This window comes from Calidris pugnax, unplaced genomic scaffold (genome assembly GCF_001431845.1).
Source record: "Calidris pugnax isolate Ruff unplaced genomic scaffold, ASM143184v1 scaffold20, whole genome shotgun sequence".
NCBI lineage: Eukaryota > Metazoa > Chordata > Aves > Charadriiformes > Scolopacidae > Calidris > Calidris pugnax.
In genome coordinates this window covers 15,296,616-15,312,585 of record NW_015094510.1, presented here as the reverse complement: position 1 = coordinate 15,312,585, position 15,970 = coordinate 15,296,616, and the positions used below count along the sequence as shown (strand labels likewise).

Sequence of the window (15,970 nt, the reverse complement as noted above, 5' to 3'; positions counted from 1 at the left end):
ACCACTAGCTTCTGTCACTTAGGGGACAGCCAGCCTAGATAAAAGGAGCTCTTAGCTCTGCCTGACTTAAAACTCAGGGCTTTGTTACATCTCCAGCGTCGGCCACTTAACTTTCTTTAGCCATTAGTAAAGCGACATTTCATCCTCCATCTGACACTGAGCACCTAAGCCATTTTTGGACATCAGGATCCCTCGGACAGCGAGTTAGAAAAGTTAAGACGCAATTCGGCCACGAGCCCTTTCTTTGCGGTTTGTTTTCTGTGTCTTTAGCGTACACCTGTGTCTCATTTAGAGGCTCTTCTGTGGAAATCCAGGCAACTGGAAATGCACTCAGAAGACCAACAAGCGCAGCTCCCTGTGTAACGAGCCAGCGCCCGCAGAGGGCCTTTACAAACACGCATCTGGCCCTCTCCGAGGCAGATGTGACCTCCTTTCCCCTCACGCCCACGGCTGGCCGCGACGAGCACCGCTCATCCCCTCCCCCGCCACCACCGCCGCCCAGCCCTTCCCTCCCCAGCCCCTCCGCTCCTCAGGGCGGCCGTTACCCCTCAGCGCCTCACGGCGGCCGTTACCCTCCCGCCCCCCGCGCGCGCCGCACGGGGAGGGGAGGGAGAGGGACCACCCTCCCGGCTGCCGGCCCGCCCTGCGCATGCGCCCGGCGTCCGCAACCGGCGCCTCCGCCGCAGGGGGGCGCTGCCGGGAGGCCCGCGCGGGGCCTGGCGCCGCCGGCGGCGGGAGGTGGAGGTTCTCTCACGGGTCCGCGCCCCGCGACCGTGATGGCGGCGGCGGCGGCGGCGGCAACGACGACCGCGACCGGGGGAGGTGGGGAGCGGAGCAGCACCCGGGACCGGCTCCTGGCGGCGCTGGAGGATCTCGAGCTCTTGGCCAGGTACCGCTCCCGGTACCCGGATGGGATGGGCCGGGGGGGAAGGGAGAGGGCGCTGGGCGCTGTACGTGCGCGCGGAGCCTGCGACGGGGGCGGCGAGAGGAGCGGCGGCGGCGGCCTCTGGGGTCGGGCTGGGAGGGGGTCGGCCTGACCCCACGCCTCGCTGGGCCGCGGGGCGGGAGCAGGGCCCGGCCCACGCGTTTCCCCGCTCTCCCGCCGTCCCCAGGCCGGCTCCGGCGGGAGGGGACTGAGGGTGTCCCGGGGGGCTGGGTCCGGGCCTGCCCTCCTCTTCACAGGAAAGAGTCGGCGGCGCCTGATTTCCTATTCCCAGAGCATAAGGAGAGCTTCCTCAGCCTTCCTCTTGCCTTTCTCTCGTGGTTGACACTTGCATTTCCTGTGAAACGCACGCCCCCGCCGCCCACCCCCGATTTTAGGCTGTTCATTATTCGCTAGAAATCACGCTCAGGTCAGAAATTTGTACGGGGTGTTTGGTGACTTAGGCCGGTGTGTTCATTGCCTGTGTTAGTGTCAGGCTCACTCCCAGCAGGCTGCAGAGCTCGTCTTTGGAGTGATAACAAACGCTCAGATATTTCGTCCATGCTCCTGTGGCTGGAGTGATAACCCTTGTCCAAGTTGTCCCCCGTGTTATGGGGGCACAAAGGGCAGTGCAGCCAAACCGGTTCTTAGTTATTTTTCTCCTCTGGAGGAGAACAGGAGCTTAGGAAAACTTTTTCAGAGGGAAAAACGCCCACTACCCATGTGGCTGGCTCACACTGTATGATTACCACTGGTGGGACAAGGAAAATATATTGGCCAGTTGCTTTTTTTGTTTCTGGCTAGGTTTTATTTTCAATTTTAGATTTTATTGGGACATACGGATTGCTGGAGAACATGTTTTTTTTAAAAAAAGACTTGCTCTGTATCTAAATTATTATTATTATTATTATTTTTTAAATCTTGGGACTAATATTCTGACATAATGAATCCAGAGCAACCCTCAGCAGCATTTAGTGAATTGTCCTGTTGATGAGCGAAGTGTCGCAGCACCATAGAGCTAGGCCTTTTGCAGTCATGGGTACTGTCTTGGTGGCAGGGGCAAAACTTAAGCAACATGTCTAAGCTCTAGCCTTTGTGTAGTTCTGAGTCTGCATCTGTGCATTGTCCAGCTAACACAGGACAGAATTACAGCCCTCCATGACATCAGCCTTGATGGCAGTAGTTGACCTACTTATAACAGTTTTTTTTTGCTGCTGCTGCTCAGTGTTGGTGAGGTAGAATAAAGCTTTAGTGATGATGACAAGTTTCTTCATTCTCTAATTGTTTTAAATTGTTTTAGCATTCAGAAGTGACCAAGAAGCATAGACCAAGGTGCTGTTTAGAGCTTTACTGGTGAGGGGCTTTTTCAGACATTTTGAAAAGTACCTGTTTTTGTGTTAAGGTTCTGGCCCTACTGATGTGTTCGTGGTACATCCCACTGTGCTGCTTGCACTGGACCAAGCAAAGAAGGACAGTGTCTTCAGATGGAGTGTTACTCTTGCTTGGTGTTGAACTGCCATCCATAGCCTTAGAGGGCAAATAAGTTTGCTGAATTTACAGAAAATTCCTTTTTGCACAGTGTTCTTGTCATTTATTGAGTCCCCTCTGAGGTTCTCGCTAGCTTTTCGTAATGGTAGCAAAGTAAATGGGTACCTGGAAGCCTGATCAAGAGGTTTGTTTGAGAAGCACTTCCAACCTAGCACCAGGATATTACTGCTTTTTGGTATTTGAGTTTGATATACCACTGATACACCACTGTGGAAATACTTGTGGTTTCACAACACACTCTAGCTGTTTGAAAGTGTAGACTTAATTGCTCTAAACCCAAGTGTGAAACTTACTCTGTTGGGAAAATATGGAGGAAAAGTAAAGAAGTAAAATAGTGAAGAGAACTTTAATGCCCTCATGCAACAAGCAAGAGCAGTAAAATATGAATGCATTTCATTGTGCTGTTTCTTCTCAGCTTCTGCTCACATCTTATGTAGTTCAGCAGGAACGTAGCACTTTCCGTGAGTACAAATGCACGAGCAATTTATAAGCTCAATGAAAATGTGCTGCAATCATCAGACTATTCACAGAATTACTCCTAGTTGAGAAATCCCTGCCAACACTATACTACAAAACTATAAAATACTCAATTCCATAAATACTTCTGTAGTGATATCAGTACTCTGACAATTTTGGGATGATGTGATGTGATTTACAAATAATGTCATAGAAAATTGTGCAAACAGAGTTTTCCTTTCAGGGAACTAATTGAAATTTTGGCAATTTCAAGAAACCAAAAGCTTCCACAACCAGGAGAGGAGAGCCAGGTAAGCTCACTTTCTAAACTGTATTTCTTTGGGTTAGCAAGTTGTTTTACTTCTGTTTTTTTCCTTTTTTCCTTTCTTTCTCCTTTTGCCTTTGCCTGCACTCAGGCTAATGGTGATGATGACGTTTTGGTCCCACTACAAAAGCATTCTTGGTCCTCATGTTGCTGTTTGTTCATTTGCTGTATGCTTCATAGGCTGTTTCTGCAAACAGAGGAAGAAATTTTGTTTCATTTCTCATGTAAACTCCTATACTTCAATAGATGTCAGTTGCTCTTAGCAGCACGATTGAGGGTGTGTTGTTGTTCTAGCTAAATTAAAAGTTCTACAAAACTCTTGTTCAATAGATCCTGGAACTGCTGATACAGAGAGATGGAGAGTTTCAAGAGCTAATGAAGCTGGCAGTTGATCAGGGGAAAATCCATCATGAAATGCAGCTTTTAGAAAAGGTAGTAGAAAAGAGGGATAATGATATTCAGCAGCTGCAGAAACAACTAAAAGAAGCAGAACACATACTGGTAAGTTCATAATTATATGTTTGTTTTTGAGCATCTACTTGTGAAAAAGGTGGTTCTGGGGAAAGTAGTGTTTTGTTAGTTTGAGGAGATTTAAATATTTAAAACTTCGTAAGAGTGTGGTGGTTTGGGTTTTTTTTCAGTAGTCAGATACTGTTAAGTTAACATGGTATTCAGTTTTGTTCTATAATGCTAATTTTTTTCCAAACCTATTTTACTTCTCTATATTTTGAAAATGTTCACTGAATAGTTTCTCTCTTAAAATGCAATTAAATGCAGCCTACTTAAAGTAGATGTGTACAAATGCATTGAAGGTTTGGTTTAGTTTGTTGTTTTTTTACAACTAGGCAACAGCTGTTTATCAAGCAAAGGAAAAACTGAAATCAATTGAAAAGGCAAGAAAAGGTGAGTATCCATGATTGTACATAGTACATAAATGCAGTTGTAAAGAAAATTGCTAGTGAGCTCAACTTAGGGTTATTTGAATTTTTTTTAAGTTCTGCTGTCACAGATTTTGGATGCTTTGTGTGTAAACAAATTTCTATTTCATTATGAAGCTAGAACCGTTTCTTCAGAATAAAGGCAGGAATGAATTACTTTTTGTGGCAAATATCTTAATACTAAATTCAAATTCAAGTGTCTCAACATTCTTCTTGGAGTGACAGTACTATGTTTTGATTACCTGTCTCACCAATTTGCCTCACTTGGTCTGCTGAGGAAACGGAAAGAATGTTTATGTGGGTGTGCATTGTATTTGAGAGACTGACTAGCTGCTGATACTGGTTTGTAGTTGTAGTAATTCCTGGCACTCTGTGGCACTTACCAAGCTAAACAGATTTTTTGTTTTTTGTGAGAGGCTTTTTCTTTTTTTTTTTTTTATTTTACAGTGTCTTTTATCATTTTGTTATACCTCTTTCATCTATAAAACCCAGGAATTTCATAAAGTTTCTATTAGTGTAATCTGGGCCCATATTTAGAAGGACTGCTACGTGTGTTCTGCAATAACTAAGCAAACAAAAAAAATTCTTGACTACAGAAAATTCCATAATAAAGAAGGTGCTGAAGTTTTCTTATGAATTGTGCTTGTCAAGTACGCTGCTGAAGAGATTAGTTTGTGTTTTTCACAAGGTTGAAGAACTGTTGACATGGAAGGTACTGAACTCGTAGCTGGAAAATCAGTTTGCTGCAAAGCTCATCCTTGCATAATCTAAGAATCCTCAAAGCAGTCATTGCATTTGAAGCAGGCTCCTAATGTTTGACAAAATTACATTCTCAATCTTTTCAATATTAGCATCAAATATTCCAAAAGAATTGAATGATACATTTTCTTGAGAATGTAGTATCTTTCCTTCTCATTTTCCAGGTGCCATTTCCTCTGAAGAAATAATTAAATATGCCCATAGGATCAGTGCTAGCAATGCTGTTTGTGCTCCTCTGACATGGGTACCAGGTAACTATCATGTTTATCACAAGAGGATTTTTTTTGTAATAAAGCATGGTCAGTATCTGGTCTTACAATGCTTTTATATAGTGAAAAACACTGTAGTTTATTATAATAGTTTTCAGCTGTTATATCTAATATTTTTTTAAAAAATTGGTATCCAAAGTCCTGTAGACTGTAAGTATATCTTCAAAAGGCTATGAAACTGATTGCTTCCATTGACTGGGCTTCTCTGCTCTCCTTTGTTTGCCTTTTCCCCCTCAGTATTCTCCCCAGTTATAAGTTAGAACCAAGTATGTTAAAGGTCTTAATGTGTGCTTGGTTGTGTCTTCTCCTGCCCCTTATAGTATTCTTTACAGAGAATGTTAGTAGTTGGTGGAGTCAGAAGCAGAATTTTCATTATGTCACATTTCAATTTTGGGGACTATCTATCTTTCCAAAATGAAATTTTTTTTTTTTATTTTTTTTTTTCCCAATTCCTGTCCTTGCTGTTTAGCTGTGAAATAGCAGGGAGAGCAAAGATAAGTTTTTCTGACAAGTTTGAATGAGCAAAGAAAGTTAAGTGAAAGCCATAAAGTTGGGTTTCAGCAAAGCAGTTGATCTCAACAATCACCGTATGGGGTTTTGGTCAGGAAATTAGGCACTGAAGAAAAAGTTAATGTCTGCAAGACAATTTAAAAACATATCTTTGTGGTGTTTTTTTTTTTTTTTTTTTTTTTTTTTAAAGGGGACCCACGTAGGCCATATCCTACTGATCTGGAAATGAGGAGTGGTCTCTTGGGTCAGATGAACAACCCATCCACCAATGGAGTTAATGGACACTTACCAGGGGATGCACTTGCAGCAGGCAGACTGCCAGGTAAGGGAAACTCGTTTTTGTTTTGCTTTACTTTATTCCTTGTACAGTCATAGCAATTATATGTTTCCCTTAGCAAAGGCAAATCAAAGTTAAAATAATGAACATTATGGCTAACGTTGTTCCCTAGCAGCGAACATGTAGTGAATAAAATTAACAATTAGAAATTGCCTCATTTTATTTCATGCTAAATCATACTGCAGACACTACAACTAAGTCAATATAAACAAAATTCGGTTACCCTTCAATTCACCTGTTTAAAATTGCTGTAAATTAAGTGATATGAGATCATATTTAAAAGCAGAATTTTCAAAGCAAACTTTCCTTAGCAGTGATGACAAAGTATGGAAGTGGGAAAGGTGCATTCAAAAGAAAAGGAGCATATTCCCTCCCTTTCTTTAAGTCTAGCTCTATATAGCTCTATATCTTTGTTTGTTTAGAAGTTGTTGTTGTTTAGAAGTTCTGGATTGAAAAGACATCGCACTGGTGAGGTAGTACCTTGAGTGTAGGAATCGAGCTTTAATCCTGTAATTGCTTAGTGAAATGTGCACTCCCACTGGCTAGTGGGATTCATTCATTCATGCTAAAATAGAATTTGGCAGTAAGTTACAGTAACTACACCAAGAATTCAGTGGTTCTGTACCTGTGCAGCATTAATCCACCACGGTGAGACTAAATTGTGGAAAAATTCTTAGTTTGGATTCATAGGAGTTCCGTAACAGTTCTGACGTGTCTGTTAGGCCACTTGCAGGTATTGCAGGAAGGTTGTTTTCAAAAATCGTACTGAATTTATTAAAAAAAAATATGGAGAAATAGCAAACTTGGATTTAGCATTTCCAATGATCTGTCTAATCCTCTTACCACCTCTTGGGAAGTGACTTGAAGTTCTGCATGATCTCACTTTCTAAACCTTTGGCCTTGGATCAAATGGGTCAGTGAGCCGAATAGGAGAGGGACCCTGACATCTGTTCACAGCAACCTACCAGGGAAATGCTCATGATGGGCCCACGTATCTTTTCTGTTCTTTTGAAATACGATCAGGGGAGTTGTTAAGGTTGTGTTTTCCCCACGGAGTTGTTTCTGTAGAGCCCTCTCTGGCTGGCTCTTTTGCCTTTGGGGATGCAGAGTTGTTCCTTTTACTTTTGAGTGCTGTCTCTGTAAGAACTGAAATCCCACTCTTTCAGACTTTTCCTTGAGAAGCTGGAAAATGTGGGACTTTATTTAAGGAGTTTAAGTTGTTAATTGAATCTGGGTCTCCTATGTCAGGGGAAATCGTCTAATTGCTAGACTGTCAGGTAAGAGGGAAACACCAAAACTTCATTTAAAAGAAACTGGAGGCTGTCCTGGCATTTTGTGTAGGGATCTTGAATCTGTTGGTGTGTGGAGGAGGCATCTCCTGAGACTGCTAATTATGGGATGTGTCCTTTTAGAGACCTGTGTGGAGAGTTGACCAGTTACTGACTCCATGCTGAGTCTGCAAGCCAGCCACTGGGCTGCTTGGTAGCGTCAAAACTTTGAAACTGCAGCACAGCTTGATTTAATAGTGGACTGGTCCGGCATTGAAGCATGGCCACAGGACCTAAGACACTGGCTTACATTCTCAGCTGCTTCAAATAAAGCAGATTAGCCTCAGCACAGCTGGGATGAGATCACCTGGTACTACTGTTGGTCTTCCTGAAGCGGGCACAGAACTGGCACAAAGGCTACATTACATCCTCACATCTGATGGTGGGTTGGATTTGTACAGTTGGTAATCCATCTGGTGGGGGGGGGCTGTGGTTGTAGTTGCCATGTGGAATCTCAGGTGTCTACAGACTTATCAGAAGCTACAATGTGCGTGGAGTCTGGTGCTTCTGAGCTAGGCAGCACCTGAGTGAGAAGAAGTCTACCATTTATGACCCCCTGCCCTCTCTTTCTGTGCTCTAAGTCCCATGTGGTTGGGCTTTTGTTCACTTCTGACTCTGCCTAATTATTTTTAATTCTTGCTACAAGCAGGAGACAGCTGGTTTCTTCTGTGGGATAGACTTAGCTACAGTGCCTCGTAATAAGTGGAGAAAAACTGAAGCACAGCAGTGAGCCTAAATTAAAAGGAAGGGAGCAGAAATGGCATATAGATGTGTACTGAAGTTTTGAAATGGGTGCCATTTTCAACTATCTCTTGATACTTGATGTCTGTAGACAGAGTATCTTTACCAGTATCTGCTACTGGTTGTGTAGTAGTGATGCACCCACCATATTTACTGTTGGAAAAAGAATAATGAAGGTGTTTCCACCAAATTTGGATAAAACCTTTTACTCTGAATTTCCATGGTCTGCCTTAAGTATTTTTTTTTGATCTAATGTTTTCATCTATTTTTGCATACTGACAGAGGGTGACCATTTTCATTACTGCCAGCGGTTGTGAATGTTAAGTCAGTTCAAACTGTGCTTTGAAGATGAAAAGCTCTGTGTGAATATATACTGTTTTGAAGTGGAGTGATGAGAGATCAAGAGCCACCTACATAAATAGGTCGGTCTGGCAGAGTAGGCTTTTACAGTGATAGAATGATCTATCAATTAAGATATGTTTTCCAGCTGTTAGTGGAGGGCTTCATCTGTCCAAAATTCAGGAAGGATTTTAAGATTTGTTTTAATTTTGAACTGGAGTTCTGGTTGAGCTGTCTAGTTGAATTTGTTAATACACGAAGCTGATTGATTGATTGATTTTGCTCCTTTTTTCCAGATGTGCTCGCTCCTCAGTACCCTTGGCAGTCAAGTGATATGTCAATGAACATGCTACCTCCTAATCATAGTAATGACTTTATGTTGGAGCCTCCAGGACACAATAAAGAGAATGAAGATGATGTAGAAGTTATGTCAACAGACTCCTCCAGCAGCAGCAGTGACTCAGACTAGGTACAAGAGAGACAGTATCTCCAGTAGACCTTTCCTGTGGTGAAGGTAGGTTGGATGCTGTTTGTCACAAACAGCAATATCCTTTTGTTACTCTGGCGGCCCTCTGTAGGGAGAAGGTAACAGCTGACTCAGAAATAGGGTGACTGATTTAAAACTGTGGACTTTAGAACCTTTTTTTTTTTTCCTTTTTCCCCCATTAGATGTTCACGTAAAATGACTGGGAGCTTTTCTGCTGGAGGAGAAATAGATGTTCACGTAAAATGACTGGGAGCTTTCTGCTGGAGGAGAGATGTCAAATTTCCAGTGATTATGTAAATGTGTGAATGTGTATGTTTACAAGAGACGTGCTGTATATATATATATATACACTTACTATACATTAGATGACAAAAGTTCCTGGGAAAAAAAGGTGTAAGGGGAATCCCCTTGTATGTTTGTTAGTAACTTCACTCTTTTGCTGATAGCCTTTTCTCAGAAATGAGGCATGAAATTTGTAATTTTAATATCTTCTTTTGTTACTGCCTAAACACATGTTCTTGATCATCTTCTGTATGCCAAGAACAAAAATATGGCAAAAAGGTGTAAAAAAGAAAAAGTTTGTAATTATTGTAATATATAATGAATGATTTGTCATAAATAAACTCGGCTTTGATGTAACTGTTATGTTGCGTTTTGCAAACTTAAATCTTAGATGGGTTACTGTGTAACCAGTACTCAGCACATTTTATCCCAGTATGTGGTTGAATTCTGATTAAGTTTCAGAAGTTTGTACTCAGCTTTCCCTTTTGCAAAATGCCAAGTCAGTATTAGGAGCAGCTGAGTGGTCAGGACCTGGAAGTCTGTCCTTTTCAGCTGAGCCTTCTCACGTACGCGCAGAACTAGGCAGACCCCGAGGCAGTGATGTAGAGTGGCCATTCCAAGACTTCAGTGATACTTTGGTTAAGCATCCTGGGACTCTGGAGATGACACCCTTTGGGGAACGCTGCAGGTTCAGCTCCTTTCAGTTCAAAGTGCTCCCAGATTCTTTATTCTTGTAATCTATATTTTTTTCAGTTCTTTGAACCTGCTAATTTGTTTACTTCAGCAGTTGCATTTCCTGCCTCAGCTACAACGTTCTTTCATCTTTCCAAAGGCACTTCCCTTGGCTTTCCTTTCCTTGCTCTGTTTTGCTTAAGGAGTCATTTTATGACAGCTACTTTTCAGTCTTCTAATTTGATCAGAGGGTTACTTATGTGAACTGTTGCTCGTGGCAGTTACAGGTTTCTGCCCTGCAACGAGGGCAGTTCCTGAAGCACAGATCACAACTCTCCCCACTTTTCCATTTTGTAAATACTGGAAGTATCTGATAAACCAGGTACTTCTTTATTTGCTCAGTCTTTCAACTACTGCTGTCCGTAACGCTGCCACATATGACCAATGTATGTACAAATCCCATAAGGATGTAGAAATGAAAAGGACCTCTTCAGTCACGTTCAGTCACGTAATACGGGGCAGCACTTCTTGTTTTAAAAAAGAAGTGAAGAATTTGGTTTTGTCTCAGCTGTTCCTTTTGGAAGTATTTTCAAAGTTACTAAAATTTCACCTCTATTTTGCAATATAAAGTTATCTATATATGTTAACTTTTATTCAGTATCCTCTTTTTCCTTTTTGGTGTTTACTCCCAATGTCTTTATAGAGAACTGTATCTCCTCCTTAATTCATGTTCATCTCAATACACCCAGTCTCTCTCAATCAGCCTAATTAACCTTGTATACTCCTGTTCTAGTTCACACTGTTTCTACATTATTCTTAAAACATATATGATAACAATCATACACAATACTGCAAAATGCATTTTCTTAATGCTTTGTACTGTGGGATTAGTATTTTCTTCCCTAAATGCCCAATGTGTATTATTACACAGCCACAGCTCAACAGTCTCTGTCGTCTTTATTTTCTTGGAATGAAATACAAATAGAGCTACTTAATTTTCATGGGAAGTATAAGGTACAGTCTACCCAAAACTCTTATATGGCTGTATCAGGTGATTTACTAACTGAAATATTGGGGAGGCAGGTGACTGTTCCAGACATTTAATAAATAAGAGTGAACAGAAGCAATGACGACTTCTTTTTCTGGGTTGTTTGCTACTCTGTTAAGGGATTAAATGGGACCAACGTGTTACATTTAAGAAATAGGTAAGATGACAGCTCTGCCCACTGGTTGCTTAGCATAAAAATCAGACTCTGGGTATAAGATGCATCCTGCTGAGTTTCTTACATCAGTGCTCCAGACTATGTATTGCTCAGGAGTGAATTTTCTCAATGCTAGGTAAGTATAATGCCATTTTAGGTGAATTCTGTCTGTTACAAGCAATTTGGCAAACCGCAAAGTTTTAACTGGGTGTTTTGTTATTCAGCGACTTGGATATGTACTTAATAAATTTTCCTATTTAGCAAAAGTACTGAAGGGAGACCTTATCAACGCCTACAAGTATCTCAAGGGAGGGTTGAAGGAGGAGGGAGCCAGACTCTTTTCAGTGGTTCCCACCGAGAGGACGAGGGGCAACGGGCACAAGTTGGAACATAAGAGGTTCCACTCAAATATGAGGAGAAACTTCTTCACGGTGAGGGTGACAGAGCCCTGGAACAGGCTGCCCAGGGAGGTTGTGGAGTCCCCTTCTTTGGAGATTTTCAAAACCCGCCTGGATGCAGTCCTGAGTAACATGCTCTAGCTCTAGGCAATCCTGCTTCAGCAGGGGAGTTGGACTAGATGATCTCTATGGTCCCTTCCAACTCTAGAAATTCAGTGGAAATTCAGTGAAATTCAGTGAAATCAAAGTAAAGGGCCAAGTCTTGGCAGCTAAAAACTATTGAAAATCAATTTTTTTGGGGGGGGAGGGGTGAAAGTAAAAATGCACGATACATAAAAAACAAGTTATTTAAGTTAGGGATTGCTGACAGCTGTTTGCAGTAATGCACTGTAGTCAGTTAATGAGTCCACTTAGACAGGACACAGAAACCTTGACATATGGAGATACTGTTTGTGTCCTCATTTCAGTAACTACTTGTATATTTACAACGGATAGAATGAATATAACCATTAATGGTAACAAAATATTTATTGTATACAAACCATTTTACAGTGACCCCTGTTTTCTTATCAGGAGTTAGAAATGTAAAGAAAATTTAAAATGGCACTAAATCATCTTAGTAATTTATTTTTTTTAATTATTCTTTGGGACAGATGGGCAGGACATCTGTCAACTCTTCATGGAGCATCTTTGTTGACTGCTGAAAGGAATAATTTTCAGTGTACGTAAAGTTGCTTTCAGGAAGAAAATCTCCACTTTTGAATAGAAAAAATAAGCTTTCAACAAAGATACCGTAGTAAAGGAATTTTCTGTGATATTTCCCATTTCAAAACTGCTTTACAACATTATCTTCTTTGTTCACTTCAGAGAAAGAGTATCTGTCCTAAAGGAAGTTGTGCGTAGTTAATACTTCAAATTCTAAGCAGGAGGCTTGCAATCGTCAGTAGCATCTTTATACCTTGTATCACTCTGCATCTCAGTGAAAAGAGCTGTCTCCATTTAAGAAAATGTACGTGCAAAGTAAGGAAGAGCTTTTTAAACCCTTCAAGCTCATTGCTTTTAAGAACTGACAAGTCAATTCAATTTTAATCCTTCGATATTGTGCTTATGTTTTATTCAAAAGAAATTAAAGGCATCTCAGAACATTTTTTGTACAATGAGTATATCTAAAGGAAACAGACAAAAACAGTGCTTTGAAAGAACCCCAAAGAGGAAAAAAAATTACCCAACTAGTTATTTTTTTAAAAGTCATATCCTAAAATTAATTGCTGATGTGCTAATGACTTACAGCTGGAAAAGAATCAAATTTGGTTACAGATTCTAGAAAAATAAAAAATATTAACTCATTTGTATCTACCTTTGTGTACTGCGATTTCATTCATTACCTGTTCAGTCATTTAGTCACTGAAAATTAACTCTATCAAATCCCAGCAGCCATACAGAATTGCACCCATCTGTGCTGTTTAAATACTGACAACCTTCTTTAGTGGAAAAGTATGACTGTCTGCTGTAGAGCTACACCTACAAATGAGATTGGTTTGTACAATGGTAATTTGTGTCAACCTCATAGAATAGTGTAGGTGCCTCTTGGTTAAACTGTTCAAGGGTTTAGTAACATGATCAGAAATGAAGATGAACTTGCAGAGATCTGAAATGCTCCTGCAGATAAATTCTAATGTAACTGAGGCTGTAAACAGAACTCTGTAATGAAAAGGGGGTGGCAAGAAGGGTCAGGGAAATTGCCACTGCAGCCTTTTCCTGTTTATAAACACTGTTTTCCAAGTACGTACTACTGTCGGCAGGAGAATGAGGCACTGTCTGTAAAATGAGACTTTTGTTCATGACAGTGTCTTAACTGAAGCTGTGAAACAAGGCGAAGTTTAAAAATTGGTCCAATATTTATAATTAAAGGAAAGCAGCACGACGTACCAAGTAGTTTCACGCAGAAAGCAGGACAGTGGTTTACACCAATCAGTTTCTCTGGGGCCTGATACTACAACCGTTTCCAAGTGAGTGAGCTGCTCTGACAAGTTCTGCCTTCCAAAGGGATACTCATCTATGTAAGGATTAACCAGATAAAACACTGAATTTTCTACAAAGGAAAACATTAACCACTAGAGCTAGAAATAGCTCTGGAATGAGAGACAACAGTTGTGTGAAATATGGTAAAAGCACAGAAACGTTGGCATCTTTCTGGCTTTGGGAAGGGTCATATTTTGATAGGGGCAGAGCAAGCATGATATTTATCCTTTTTTTTTCTTTTACATCAAACAAAAAAAAAAACCAACAGGTCTGTCCTCCAGTCTGTTCCATAATGTGCAATTAAGTTTTTAGCCTAGTTGGTGACTTCCCGTGTACCCCCTGAGATGGTCGAGCTCTTCTGTGAAGGGATTGTAACCTTGCTCTCGTAAGCAGCGCAGGGCCCAGAACAGTTGATCTGCCGGTGGAAACTCATCCCACTTAACCCATTCCCAACCTGCAGGGAAATAAAAATGAAAGAAAAATAAAAAGCCAGAGCGTAAAATTAATCCTGTAATAATTCTGCCGCCGTGAGTCTGGGTGGATTCTGAAGTTACCAACACAAAGTTCTCCGTTGCGTACACAGTTAATTTAAAATTACTTTCCTTCCCTTAAGGGAATTTTTTTACACTGAGGGTGGCGAGGCGCTGGGACAGGCTGCCCAGAGAGGTGGGAGATGCCCCATCCCTGGAGACATTCCAGGTCCGGTGGGACGAGGCTCTGAGGAACCTGATCTAGTCGAAGATGTCCCCGCTCATTCCAAGGGGGGCTGGGCTGGATGACCCTTAGAGGTCCCTTCCAACCCAAAAACCCTTCTGTGATTCCAAACCTGGATCCTACTGCAAGTTGGTGTTTTCTCAGATCTGCCTTATATCATAGAATCATAGAATGGTTTGGGTTGGAAGGGACCTTGAAGATCATCGAGTTCCAACCCCCCTGCCATGGGCAGGGACACCTCCCACTAGACCAGGTTGCTCAAGGCCACATCCAGCCTGGCCTTAAACACTTCCAGGGATGGGGCATCCACAGCTTCTCTGGCCAACCTGTTCCAGTGTCTCACCACCCTCTCAGTGAATAATTTCTTTATAGAATCTGATCTAAATCTCCCCTCATATATCAGGTGTACCTACCCGCTGCCACTCCCTCGCCTCATTACCTCAAAGCGCGCGGCCACAAAGGCAAGCAGAAAGGCGCATTTCCCCACAGCCGCACCCGCACCCCTTCCCGCCGAGCGACCTCCCGCCGACGTCACGCCGCCCCGCGACTGACGTCACGTCACGCCCCTCACCCTCGTTCTTCTCGGGCTCGCGGTTGCACGGCTCCGCCCCCGGCTCGGCCTCGCCCTTCATGAGGACGGTGACGTAGTGGTAGCGCGCGGCGGCGCAGAAGGCGTTGACGGCGGAGGCGAAGCGCAGGCGGCGCAGGCGCAGCCCCGCCTCTTCCAGCGTCTCCCGCGCGGCGCACTCCGCCAGGCTCTCCCTGCGGGCGGGGGAAGGCAAGGCCGCCTCAGGACGGGCTGACCCGGGGGGAGGTGTGTGGGATTGGGGGGGTAGGGGGGGTGGCTCGGGGCTCCTACCCGAACTCCAGGTGACCTCCGGGGAGCTGGTAGGTGCCGGCCCCTACCGAGCCTTTCCTCTTGCCCAGGAGGACGCAGTTGGGGTGCGCGGGGCTGGTGACCACCACCCCCACGCCGATCCCCGGCCGCGGGGGCTGCGCCGCTTCACCCATGCCGGCGGGGGGAGGCTCTGTTCCCCCCTCGGGTCCTCAGCGCGGCAGCGGGCGGGGGCGGCTCCGCCAATGAGGAGGGCGCGTAAGGTGCGCATGGTGGTGACGTTACGTCGGGGCGGGGGGCGTCGCTGAGGGGAGTCGAGGGGGGGACGAGGGCGCCTCGGCCTCCCCGCGGGGCCGAGCGGGGGCAGCCGGCCTGGCCTGACCCCGGGTAAACGATCGCCGGCGGAGCGCGGAGGGGGGCAGGACCCGGTGCTGGCCACACCGCTGGACGTGGCTGCCGGCAGTGGGAGGGCAACGGCCGTCGCTGTGAGGGAAGCAGTGACTGTAGCAGAGAGGTGCCTGAGGGGCGGAGGTACCGCCTACCTGGCGAAATGGCTGTCCCTTCTGTATTTCTGTTCGTTTGGGGGTGGTTTTTTTGTGTCTCTGAATGCGAAGGGACTAGTGAGGTCACTGAGGGCTCGAAAAGCGTTTGTGCAAATGAGGGGCGTCTAAGAATGAAGAAAGAAGATGCAGGGAGGTGGGGGTGCCAGCTGGTCTCTGGCTGCAGACTTAATTCATAAGTCTGCACAAGAGGGACATGGGCCTGTTGGAGAGGGTCCAGAGGAGGTCCTCAAAGATCTTCAGAGGGCTGGAGCACCTCTCCTATGAGGACAGGCTGGGAGAGTTGAGGTTGTTCAACCTTGAGAAGAGAAAGCTTCGGGGAGACC

The 15,970-nt window shown here is 43.8% G+C and overlaps 2 protein-coding genes across 3 annotated transcripts; one reads left to right on the top strand and one right to left on the bottom strand.

Annotated features, from left to right (window-relative positions):
- Positions 1-703: 703 nt before the first annotated feature.
- On the top strand, positions 704-9,602 carry MED4 (mediator complex subunit 4). Of its 2 annotated transcripts, XR_001414551.1 has the most exons (9): positions 704-889; positions 3,171-3,237; positions 3,582-3,752; positions 4,097-4,154; positions 5,113-5,199; positions 5,918-6,049; positions 8,769-8,986; positions 9,142-9,185; positions 9,240-9,602. XR_001414551.1 is itself a non-coding variant. In XM_014966224.1 (7 exons), exons 1-7 carry the CDS (start codon positions 777-779, stop codon positions 8,939-8,941), a joined length of 801 nt encoding a protein of 266 aa, XP_014821710.1. In that variant the 5' UTR covers positions 704-776; the 3' UTR covers positions 8,942-9,180. The 2 variants fall into 2 exon arrangements, 1 of the variants encoding a protein (XP_014821710.1); XM_014966224.1 differs by lacking the exon at positions 9,240-9,602 and having other exon boundaries at positions 8,769-9,180.
- Positions 9,603-12,596: 2,994 nt separating this feature from the next.
- On the bottom strand, positions 12,597-15,527 carry NUDT15 (nudix hydrolase 15). The gene is made up of 3 exons (XM_014966236.1): positions 15,109-15,527; positions 14,821-15,011; positions 12,597-13,989 (listed from the first exon to the last, which is right to left on the bottom strand). The coding sequence occupies exons 1-3, from the start codon at positions 15,258-15,260 to the stop codon at positions 13,844-13,846; spliced, it is 489 nt and encodes a 162-aa protein (XP_014821722.1). The 5' UTR covers positions 15,261-15,527; the 3' UTR covers positions 12,597-13,843.
- Positions 15,528-15,970: the final 443 nt, after the last annotated feature.

Excerpts from the sequence above, each read along its gene's own strand:
- NUDT15 (XM_014966236.1), bottom strand. The coding sequence starts at position 15,260 with ATGGGTGAAGCGGCGCAGCCCCCGCGGCCGGGGATCGGCGTGGGGGTG. Across the intron at positions 15,012-15,108 it reads GGAGGTCACCTGGAGTTCGG|GGAGAGCCTGGCGGAGTGCG; the intron begins GTAGGAGCCCCG and ends CCCCGCCCGCAG. Across the intron at positions 13,990-14,820 it reads CGAGCCCGAGAAGAACGAGG|GTTGGGAATGGGTTAAGTGG; the intron begins GTGAGGGGCGTG and ends ATTTCCCTGCAG.
- MED4 (XM_014966224.1), top strand. The coding sequence starts at position 777 with ATGGCGGCGGCGGCGGCGGCGGCAACGACGACCGCGACCGGGGGAGGT. Across the intron at positions 3,238-3,581 it reads AACCAGGAGAGGAGAGCCAG|ATCCTGGAACTGCTGATACA; the intron begins GTAAGCTCACTT and ends CTTGTTCAATAG. Across the intron at positions 4,155-5,112 it reads AATTGAAAAGGCAAGAAAAG|GTGCCATTTCCTCTGAAGAA; the intron begins GTGAGTATCCAT and ends CTCATTTTCCAG.